Source organism: Danio rerio, chromosome 7 (assembly GCF_052040795.2).
Source record: "Danio rerio strain M-AB ecotype USA chromosome 7, GRCz13ab, whole genome shotgun sequence".
Taxonomy (NCBI): domain Eukaryota; kingdom Metazoa; phylum Chordata; class Actinopteri; order Cypriniformes; family Danionidae; genus Danio; species Danio rerio.
In genome coordinates, this window is record NC_141027.1 from 75793875 (window position 1) to 75805000 (window position 11126).

The 11126-nt window shown below is 34.0% G+C and overlaps 1 protein-coding gene across 1 annotated transcript; it reads left to right on the plus strand.

The window, feature by feature from the left end:
- The first annotated feature begins 202 nt into the window (after window positions 1–202).
- On the plus strand, window positions 203–10854 carry elp5 (elongator acetyltransferase complex subunit 5). Its single transcript, NM_001080067.2, is given in 8 exon segments — window positions 203–426; window positions 1797–1857; window positions 1936–2016; window positions 2324–2535; window positions 5112–5287; window positions 7173–7268; window positions 7350–7450; window positions 10190–10854. Coding segments are annotated over 8 exon segments (891 nt in total). The 5' UTR covers window positions 203–371; the 3' UTR covers window positions 10299–10854.
- Window positions 10855–11126: the final 272 nt, after the last annotated feature.

The following is an 11126-nucleotide window of genomic DNA, read 5'->3' on the forward strand; positions in this document are numbered from 1 at the left end:
CGCACAAGTGTCGCTAAGAATACACATTTATATAAATAAATGCAATGCCATTTTACATATAATTGCATTGCCACATTTTTAATGCTTGTTTGCTGACATGTCAGTACTACAGTACAGCAGATGGCGGTAATGCATTGCTTAAGTTTACATGCAAAGAAAAAGCGAGAAGGAGCGCTCCTCTGATTGGCCACTGTAATCCAACTCGTGTTGATTTCACTCGTGGATTGTAACTCATACACTAGATTTTACATTAGTGGCTGTCATCTTTTTCGTTAGATCTTCATAATGTTTAATCAGTAGCTGTTGTAATAATACAGTGCTTTGTATATTTTGCAGAGCAGTTTATCTGTTAGCTGGTAGTGTTTTGAGTCATGCTGTTAGAAGTGCTACAGGCAGCAGACGCTGGAGGATTCATACTCATTCAGGGTAAAGTACACACTATACATTATATATATATTTTACCGTTCTCCACTGATATATACATATAGCTAGTTTGAAGTTAAATGTTTGATATTAGCATAAATAGGGACCGTCTCTAAAGTTACATTGCAATACACTGTTATAGCCCTGCTGAAAAAAACAGCTTAAACCAGCATAGGCTGGTTGGCTGGTTTTAGCTGGTTAACCAGCCTGGTTTTAGAGGGGTTTTGGTCATATCCAGGCTGGTTTTCAGCCCTTTCCAGCCTGGTCTTAGCTGTTCGGGCTGGGAGATGACCAGCTAAAACCAACTAAAGGCTGGTCAAGCTGTTTTTTTGAGGCTTTTGCATTTTAGGCTGAGATTATTTGTGCTTTATGGCGCGTTTTCTGTTGGAAGTAGCCATCAGAAGATGAGTGCACTGTGGTCATAAAGGAATGGACATGGTCAGCAACAATACTCAGAAAGGCTGTGGTTTTGACACAATGCTCAATTGGTACTAATGAGCCCAAAGTGTGCCAGGAAAATATCCCCCACACCATTACACCACCACCACCAGCCTGAACCGTTGATAAAAGGCAGGATGGATCCATGCTTTCATGTTGTTGACATCAAATTCTGACCTGACCATGTGAATGTTGCAGCAGAAGTTGAGACTCATCAGAGCAGGCAACGTTTCTCCAATCTTCTATTGTCCAATTTTGGTGAGCCTGTGTGAATTGTAGTCTCAGTTTCCTGTTCTTAGCTGACATGAGTGGCACCCAGTGTGGTCTTCTGTTGCTGTAGCCCATCCGCCTCAAAGTTAGACATGTCGTGCGTTCAGAAATGCTCTTCTGCAGACCTCAGTTGTAACGAGTGGTTATTTGAGTGACTGTTACCTTTCTATCAGCTGGAACCAGTCTGGCCATTCTCCTCTGACCTCTGGCATCAACAAGGCATTTGCACCCACAGAACTGCCTCTCACTGGATATTTCCTCTTTTAGAACCATTCTCTATTAACCCTAGAAACGGTTGTGCGTGAAAATTCCAGTAGATCAGCAGTTTCTGAAATACTCAGACCAGCCAGTCTGACTCATTCAAAGTCACTTAAATCCCCTTTCTTCCTCATTCTGATTCAGTATTTTGTCTTGACCATGTCTACATGACTAAATGCATTGAGTTGCTGCCATCTGATTGGCTGATTAGAAATTTACGTTAACGAGCAGTTTGACAGGTGTACCTAATAAAAAGGCTGGTGAGTGTTCATGAACTTTTTAGTAGATAAAATAGTGTCTTATGCAACTTTAAAGATGCTCCCTAAATTTGAGAATATCAAATGTCCAACATTCTTTTTGCACTTCTGAATGGACTAACTACATCTATAATGTGTATCTGCCATCAGATTCTGTCCAATGCTGCGGTCGAGGAATCCTCCGGTGTTGTATTAACGCAGCGCTGAAGAGGCGAGTTCAGTCTGCAGCTGTTTTTGACTTCCACTGTATGTTGTAATAATGCCTGACTTGTGTTTGTATGTTGTGAAGGGACGAGGATGTGCATGTGCTGGGGTTTGAGAGTCCTGAAACAGAAGTGTGTGCTGGCTTAGACTGCAGTTTTGCGCAAAAGTGAGTATCATGAAAATATAATTGGTTTGTGACATGCATTAGAGATGCTTTTATGACTGATATGCTGGGTAATTGGCCATAGAGTATGATTGTGTGTGTGAATGTGAGAGTGTATGGGTGTTTCTCAGTGCTCGGTTGCAGCTGGAAGGGCATCCTCTGCGTAAAACATATGCCGGAATAATTGGCGGTTCATTCTGCTGTGGCGATCTCTGAAATAGAGACTAAGCTGAAGGAAAGTACAATAACAGATGAAGCACGCTTTTCTGCCGCTAAAATACCTGATCTTATATTGTTTGTGTGTTTAAAGGCTTCATTTTCATAAGGGTTTTCCTGATCCCCTCGGCTGGAGGGGCAAATCTTCTTTCACCGTTCAGCAGTTCACTTCTCAACACATAACTCAACTCATCAGAGACTCGCAACCTGCTAAAGCATCAGTTCTAGTTGTTGACTCTCTCTCGCTGGTTTTAAGACATCACAATCCTGTCATCGTCTGTCAGAGTCTTCAGGAGCTCAGAAAAGGTGAAGCATTTTCCCCAAGAAACACTTAGGAGATTATTCAGGGTGTCTGCGGGGTTTTAAAAAGTGTTAAAAGTATTAAAAAGTAAATTAAAAAGTATTACATTTTTTTTAAATTATCTGTATTGCATTTTAACTTTACACTCTAATAACATAGAAGTAAAAACAACAACAAAACAAACCAAAAAAAGTCTCAGGGCCCTATCATACACCCGGCGCAAGGCGTGGTTCAAATGTTATTTGCTAGTTTTAGCTTGACACAATTGTCGTTTTGCACCACGCTGTTTAAATAGCAAATGCATTAGTGCTCATATGTGCGCCCATAGGCGTTCTGGTCTAAAAAGGAAGGCATTCTGAGGCGGACCGCTGGCGCGTTGCTATTTTGAGAAACTATAATAGATTTTTTATTAGACCAAAACAAACCCGGTCTAAACTCCAGCGCAGAGTTGCACCTCGCTTACACACTGCTTAATAGCCTACACACAAGATGTAGAGCAATACGCAAATATCTTTACATTTGAAAAATAATTAAAATATTAAGGATATATATATATATATATATATATATATATATATATATATATATATATATATATATATATATAGAATATAAATATAAAGGATTAAAATATTCAAAAAACATATTATTTTCTAGCCTACCTAAATATGAAAAATCACTGCTTTTATGTCTTCTTCATCTCGGGAGGCTTTTTCAGTTCATTCATAATAATTTGCTTTTGTATAATGTTATTATTATTAGCAGTATTATTTATTATATCCATATTTATATTTGTTTTATTAAAACAAGCTTAGATTTGCCCACCTGCAGGTTTTAGACCATATGGGGCAGATCATGTGTATTAAGATATAACTCAGCTTTTTGAGCACACTTCGTTATTGTTGTTCATTTATTTATTTATTTATGTTTTAAAGCAAATCTTTGCGCTTAACAAACAAAATTAATTATTTATAGACTAATTGATGTCTGTGCGTAAAGGTTTCCCTATCCACGGGAGCGAAAGTGAAAGTAGATCATTTATCTCTCATTCTCACGCAGTAGATGCTCTGTTTAACAGTTTTCTGTAAAAAAAAAACAAAACTGTTAACTGTTTGCTTGTGAAATGCTCATTTTTTCCACTTAGACTTACTTTGCGTCCTGTAAATAGCGAATGTGCTCTTGGCGTGACGCAGCTGGCTCTTAAAGGGAATGGGAGATGAGACTCTAATTGGTTTATTCTCAAAACACACCTATAACTCATTAAGAAAATAAACTCAACCCTTTTAGACCATGCGCCACGGCGCAAAGCGGATTTTCCCGTCCTTGAATTAGCAAAAATGCATTCTGACACGCCCTGAAAGTGTTTGCGCCCTGCGTTTTGCGCTCTGCACATGAACCATCAAAATAGAGCCCTCAGTGTTTTACATTACATCAACACATTTCCAACTCCACCACATTTTAGGAACAGTTTTTGAGCTCCCCAAACTCCCTCAAAGACCTTGAATTAATCTCTTAATATATAGACATCTTTTCTATTGTCATGTTTGTAACCATGTCTTTCAGCCTACATCCTAAAGGCATTGATTACCATTTTGCAATATATTAAATTTTGTATCTTTTTTTTTTTTTTTTTGATTGTACAATGTATTGCTGTATGCTGAAGTTTGCCTGAATTTAATCAGAGAATATTTGGGTGCTGTGTAGTTTAATTGATAAAATCCTGCTAGATTTGACATCACGCTGCTTTGTTTACTGTAGTTACCAAGGCAACATCGTTATTTAACTGTTAATCAATTTAATAAATAAATTAAGGAGTGGAAGTTACATTACATGCACTCTAAAAACGGGTTGCTGTATCTAAACATTGGGTAAAATATGGTCCAATCCAACATTTGGGTTAAGTTTTTTTTTTATTTAAATTTAACCCAAACAGTTGGGTTTGTCCATATTTGACCCAATCAGTGTTGGGTGTAATATAGTTACAAACAAAGTGATTAGTTACTGTAATTAAATTACTTTTCCACTGAAAAGTAAAGGGTTTACTTTTCTTTTTTAGGTAATTTAATTACAATTAGTTTTAATTAATTCTTAGGCAATGCAGTGACAGTCTTGATACATAATGTTTATCATTTTTAAGTGTTTTTTTATTTAGTTTTATTAAAAAAAGAGATCCGTCAGACTCCATTTGAAAAAATTAAAAGACTTTAAATTGTTTGGCATAAATCTGTATATATGTTAAGTACTATTTAGGCAAGTAAATATTTATTGATTTTACTTATTTATTACATATTGTGAAATTAAATTTCTTTTTAGACAAAGTAATTTAAATTAAATTGTAATAATGTAATTCTATAATTTTAAAGTGACATACCAACACCGGACTCAATGTTTGGTTACAACAACCCAGCATTTTTTATAGAGCATGGGTTTAGAAATGTGCGTGAAAGACACATTTAAAATATAATTCTATAAAAATGTTAAATATTTATTGCATTTAGACTTTTAATGGTTGACAAATTGAAGATACAGTCTCTAGTAATAATTCTCTAGTAATTCTTTGTTTTTCTTCATTGTCCACTAGGAGGAGTTGTTAAAACTATTATCGGTCTCCTGCATTCAGATTTGCATCTGCAAGGTATTGTGGGCATCGTATGCCACTTAGCCAGTACTGTAATCTCTGTGGCACCCACAAACAACGAACGTCATGCTGTGGCGACGACCACAAGACGCACAAAATCAGGCAAAGTTACGCAGGAGGTAAGACTTGAGTTTTTATTACTTACAGTTGAAGTCAGAAATATTAGCCCCCTTTGAGTTTTTTTTTTCTTTTTCAAATATTTCCCAAATGATGTTTAACAGAGCAAGGAAATTTTCACAGTAAGTCTGATAATATTTTTTCTTCTGAAGAAAGTCTTATTTGTTTCATTTCGGCTAGAATAAAGTCAGTTTTAAAATTTTTAAACATCATTTTAGGGACAAAATTATTAGCCTCTTTAAGCTATATTTGTTTTCGATAGTCTACAGAACAAACCATCATTATACAATAACTTGCCTAATTACCCTAACCTGCCTAGTTAAGCTAATTAACCTAGATAAACCTTTAAATGTCACTTTAAGCTGTATAGTAGTGTCTTAAAAAAAATATCTAGTCAAAAATTATTTACTGTCATCATGGCAAAGATAAAATAAATCAGTTATTAGAGATGAGCTATTAAAACTATTATGTTTAGAAATCTGCTGGAAAAAAATCTCTCCGTTAAACAGAAATTGAGGGGAAAAAATAAACAGGGAGGCTAATAATTCAGGGGTGTGATAATTCTGACTTCAACTGTATGTATTTATATAATTCAGTTATAACTTATTACGGTAATGCTTCACAGTTTGTTATATGTCATAATTAGAATGCCTTATAGTCAGATTTGATACATCAGAGCTGGGCGATAATATACTTACCTGCCTTAGGGAACTGCCTTAATGCATCTTTTTGTGGATGTTTGGATACATTTAAACATATTTGTATATTTAAATGTAATCTTTAAATACTGTCTTTGAATAATTTATTTTGATAATTTAAACACTATATTTAAAAAAACACTGATTAATATGGTTACATTTTGCAAAAAATAAAAGTTGTATGGATATATTTTTTTGCCATAGCCAAAAATACTTTGTATAGACGAATTGCCAACCTACGTCACACATGATGTCACACGGGTTCCCGGTTGCAAAAAAAAGATACACAAAAAGATGTTGTGTTGTGCGGTAGGATGCCAAAATCGAAAACTTAAGAAGATTAGAAAACTTAACTTTCACCGTACACCATACTGCTTTAATGTCAACTGCAGTTGTCTTTGGCTAAAAGGGAGCAGAATGGAGTGAGGACTTAATTAAAAATGCTCAACTCTGCATTTCCTATGTTATATCAGGTAAGTTCACGCTATGCTGAATCATACACATTACTCGTTTTTAATTGCAGCAATGATTTCAGCACAAACAGTTAAATATGGTGAATTAAACTGCACACACTGAATGCTTAGAATAAAATGTAAATGCCATACAGGTGCAGTTCAATGTCAAAATGCAGTTGTTTTGCTTGTCGATGATTACCCAGGCCTTGTACAGCTCCGTCTTCTTTCCTTGTCCTTGGCTAGGCAGAACCTCGGTTTTTAGCATTACAAAGTTTTGAACCTGGTAATCATGGAGCATTATTTCTTGCACATGACCACACAGAACAACATTGTTGGCATCCAAAGACTTGTAGGCCTTTAACCTCTCTTTTGTTTAAACACTTGGAGTTTCAGTGAAATAGTTGTATATTTAGGGCTGGATGCTTGGCCATTTCGTCTTATCCACTATCCATTGGGAGGGTGCTATCGCAAATGAACCTGTCAGATGAACGCCCTTCACTTTAACGTTAATTTTGCAGAATAACTGTGCTTATCACTGGGTGACGTGTAAAGATATTTTCTGAAAGTAAATATCTCAAAACTCCCTTCATGATTAGTAATGTGCATTATTAAGTGCATCATTAGACAATGATGTTATCTCAGCCAAATATTGTCCTTTCCTAACAAAGTCTGCATTAATGAAAAGCTTATTTATTCAGAGCTCAGATGATGAATCTCTAAAAATCTGTTGATAGGAAGAGTACTTCAGTGTGTCCGAGGACGCGACGCTTTCTGTCCAGAGCAAACCTCGTCAACATGATCGTGTAGAGAAAGAGCAGGATTCAGCTGAGGTGAGCAGAGCTGCTGTAATTCTCATGTTTACCTGGAGCATTTCCAAGGAAAGGGTTTGTTTTTCTCTGTGATCTGAGCAGGTCGATCCAGCATCAAACCTGACTTTCAATCTCCGTCTGTCTGAGGAGGAAAGAAGAGCCAAAGAGAAAGTGGCGCTGCCGTTTGTGTTTAGCCAAGAGAAGTAAGATATCTTGATTTCTGAAGTTGTATTAGTGTTTTGAATTGAAAAAATTTAAATATATATATTTTAATGTAGATTTTATTTCCTTTGAATTAGTTTTTTATTGTAATTTAGTAATTATTTTAATTCAGTTAGATGTCCATTTCTAACATTCTAACAATGTTATTATTTTTGTTTCTAATATTTAATTTTAATTATATACATAAATACAGAGCTCAGCATAATTGAGTTTTGACAATGCATGTTTGTATCCATTTCTCAGTGAATATAGTTTTTTCAATTCAATTCACCTGTATTTGTATAGCGCTTTTACAATGTAGATTGTGTCAAAGCAGCTTCACATAAAAGATCATAATAAATTGGAACAGTTTAGTTCAGTTTATAGTGTTAAAGTTCAGTTCAGTTCAGTTTGGTGTGGTTTAATAATCACTACTGAGGGTCTAAACACTGGAGAGCAAATCCATCGATGCGTAGCTCTACCGCTCCCAAACCATGCAAGCTAGTGGCGACATCGGAGAGGGAAAAAACTTCACAAGTTGCCGAAAGTGAAGAAAACAAACTTTGAGAGAAACCAGGCTCAGTTGGGCACCACCATTTAATTTCTCTGCTGGCCAAACGTCTTGTGCGGAGGCAATGTATTTCGGTGCATTTAAACAAAACAGATTTATTAAACGGGTATATTTATTAAAATAATAATTTAATCATAGAACATCTTTAGAAATTGAAATACAATTAAACTCATGCAAAATATTAGAAAGAAAATTGCAACCTACAACACTTCAACACAATTATAGATATTTTTGTTTCTCTTGATTTTTGCTATTTTTGAAAAATTGTATTTAATATTTTTCTATATCATATAAATTTGGCTGTACTTGTTTTTGGTTCGTTATCTTAAGTTATTTTGTTAGATAAGCTCCAGATTTGGCTTTAGTACTCTCTAATCTAATGTATATGCACAAATATAATATTGTAAAGCTTCCTAAAGAAAATATTACTTATATAATACTCACAGTTGAAGACAAATTTATTATTTGTGTTATTTTTTAATTAGCCATGTATTTTTTTTTATAAGTGCATTAAAACGAATACAAAAAAATAAAAATAGCGAAGGTCAATATTAGGACATACAGTTGAAGTCAGAATTATTAGCCCCCTCTTGATTTTTATTTTCTTTTTTAAATATTTCCCAAATGATTTTTAACAGAGCAATGAAATTTTCACAGTAGGTCTGATAATATTTTTTCTTCTGGAGAAAGTCTTATTTGTTTTATTTCGGCTAGAATAAAAGCAGTTATCAATTTTTTAAACAAAAATTTTGGGACAAAATTATTAGCCCCTTTAAGCTATTTTTTTAATAATCTAGAGAGCAAACCATCGTTATACAATAACTTGCCTAATTACCCTAACCTGCCTAGTTCACCTTATTAACCTAGTTAAGCCTTTTAATGTCACTTTAAGCTGTATAGAAGTGTCTTGAAAAATATCTAGTAAAATATTATTTACTGTCATCATGGCAAAGATAAAATAAATCAGTTATTAGAAATAGGTTTTTAAAACTATTATGATTAGAAATGTGCTGAAACAATCTTCCCTCCATTAAACAGAAATTTGGGAAAAAATAAACAGGGGTGCTAATAATTCAGGGGGGCTAATAATTCTGACTTCAACTGTAAGTATGATTTTTTAAAAGATTTTTAAAAGATTTTTTTTTTCTTATTGATTGGCCACAAAAAAACCTCCACTGTTGTCCAGTGACTTAAATCTTTAATCTAAATACTAGTTATCCTACATTTAAAATAACTAGTAAAATATATTTGTACTGTCATAATGCCTGGACAAATGAAATTATTTATTATAACTAATTCATAAACATTAGTTATTATTAAAATGCTCATGTTTAAAAATGTGTTGAAAATGTTTTATTTCTAAATTGAAGAGGATTACACTAATTTAAGTTAAAACTTAAGGTCAGTATTTATTTGTTCCTTTTTTCCTTTCCCATCATTTATATATATATATATATATATATATATATATATATATATATATATATATATATATATATGTGTATATGTTTATTTTTTTTATTTTATTTTTTTATTATTTACTTATTGTTTTTATATATTATTACTATAACTTCCTTATGTTTTGTTTGTACCGTGCTCAGCATAATAAGAGTGCACCATATTTTGGAAATTAATATTTGTATCCATTTCTCAGTGAATATAGGCAATGTATTTTGGTGCATTTGGACAAAATAGATTTATTAAACGGATATATTCATTACAATAATATTTCTAATGTATATTTATAATTTATAATAATGATAAAATAATATCACCAAGCATATTGAGAAATTGAGAGATAATACAATTCAATTCAAGCAAAATATGGCAAAAAATAAATAACAAACTACAAAATTTCAACTTAATCTTTACTTTTTTTTGCTTGTTAATTTTTCCTCTTTTTTAAAAATTTGTATTTAATATTTTTCTATAACAAAAATTTAGGTATACTAGATTTTGGACCGTTATCGTTAGTTATTTTGTTAGATAAGCTCCAGATTTGGCTTCAGTACTGACTAATCTAATGTACAGTATATGCACAAATATAATATTGTATAGCTTCCTATTAAAAATATTAATATCTAGGATAGATTTGCGAGTGGTGTACCTAACACATGCTGAGCACTGCGTCTATTGTTGAAGAATCAGTATTAAAATGATATTTTTGCAGGAAATCAGCTCTTCTGAGGCCGACTCCAGGCTCAGGAAGGATCATGTATGAACCCGACGCCAACGATGACTTCGATGAGGAGGATCCAGATGATGATCTTGATGTGTGAAAGAAGAAAACACACATCCTCATTCACGACACAAGTCTGTGACTATTACACGCATCTGTAAACATTATTTATTTCCTATTCATAATTCACCACAATATCAAACAGTCTGCGGCAGTCTGATATCTGTCAGCTCCAAGAGAATGTTTTGACAGCGAGTTGTAAATACAGTTTTTCTATTAAGTTTGACATTTGGTGGACAAACGACACCAACAACACCCTTATACGCTTTGTTATTTATAGATAATGTTAATAATAATATTGTCTCAATATTTAAAGCTTAAATGTGAATATAATTCTTTCCGATGTATTGGTTGAGGTTTTCACTAAAGATCCCCAAACTTGTACTTCTGAGTTTAGAAATGGTGCTCCAAACATAATAAAAAATAATATTGGAAATCAAATATACATGCAAAACTGCACACACTTTATCTCTGTTCATTTTCTGTTGGCCAGCATTATTATCATGACCTTCTCTGCTCTTGTGTGGTAATTAATGTGTCCTGTATTCCTGCAGCCTCACAACCACGCAGATTTTAATAAAATGTAAGATGTTTTAGAGACGCGTATCAAGTTCTTTTAACGAATAGATTGTGTGAAACGTGGAAAAAGACCCTTATTCATGCCAACACCTGACATAAAGGTAACATGCAGTGGTGCGTTTTCCGAAAAAATAAATGAATAACTACCATAGTATGATGCAAGTGGGTGAGGCAGTGGCGCAGTAGGTAGTGCTGTCGCCTCACAGCAAGAAGGTCGCTGGGTCGTTGGTTTGAGCCTCGGCTCAGTTGGCGTTTCTGTGTAGAGTTTGCATGTTCTCCTTGCGTTCGC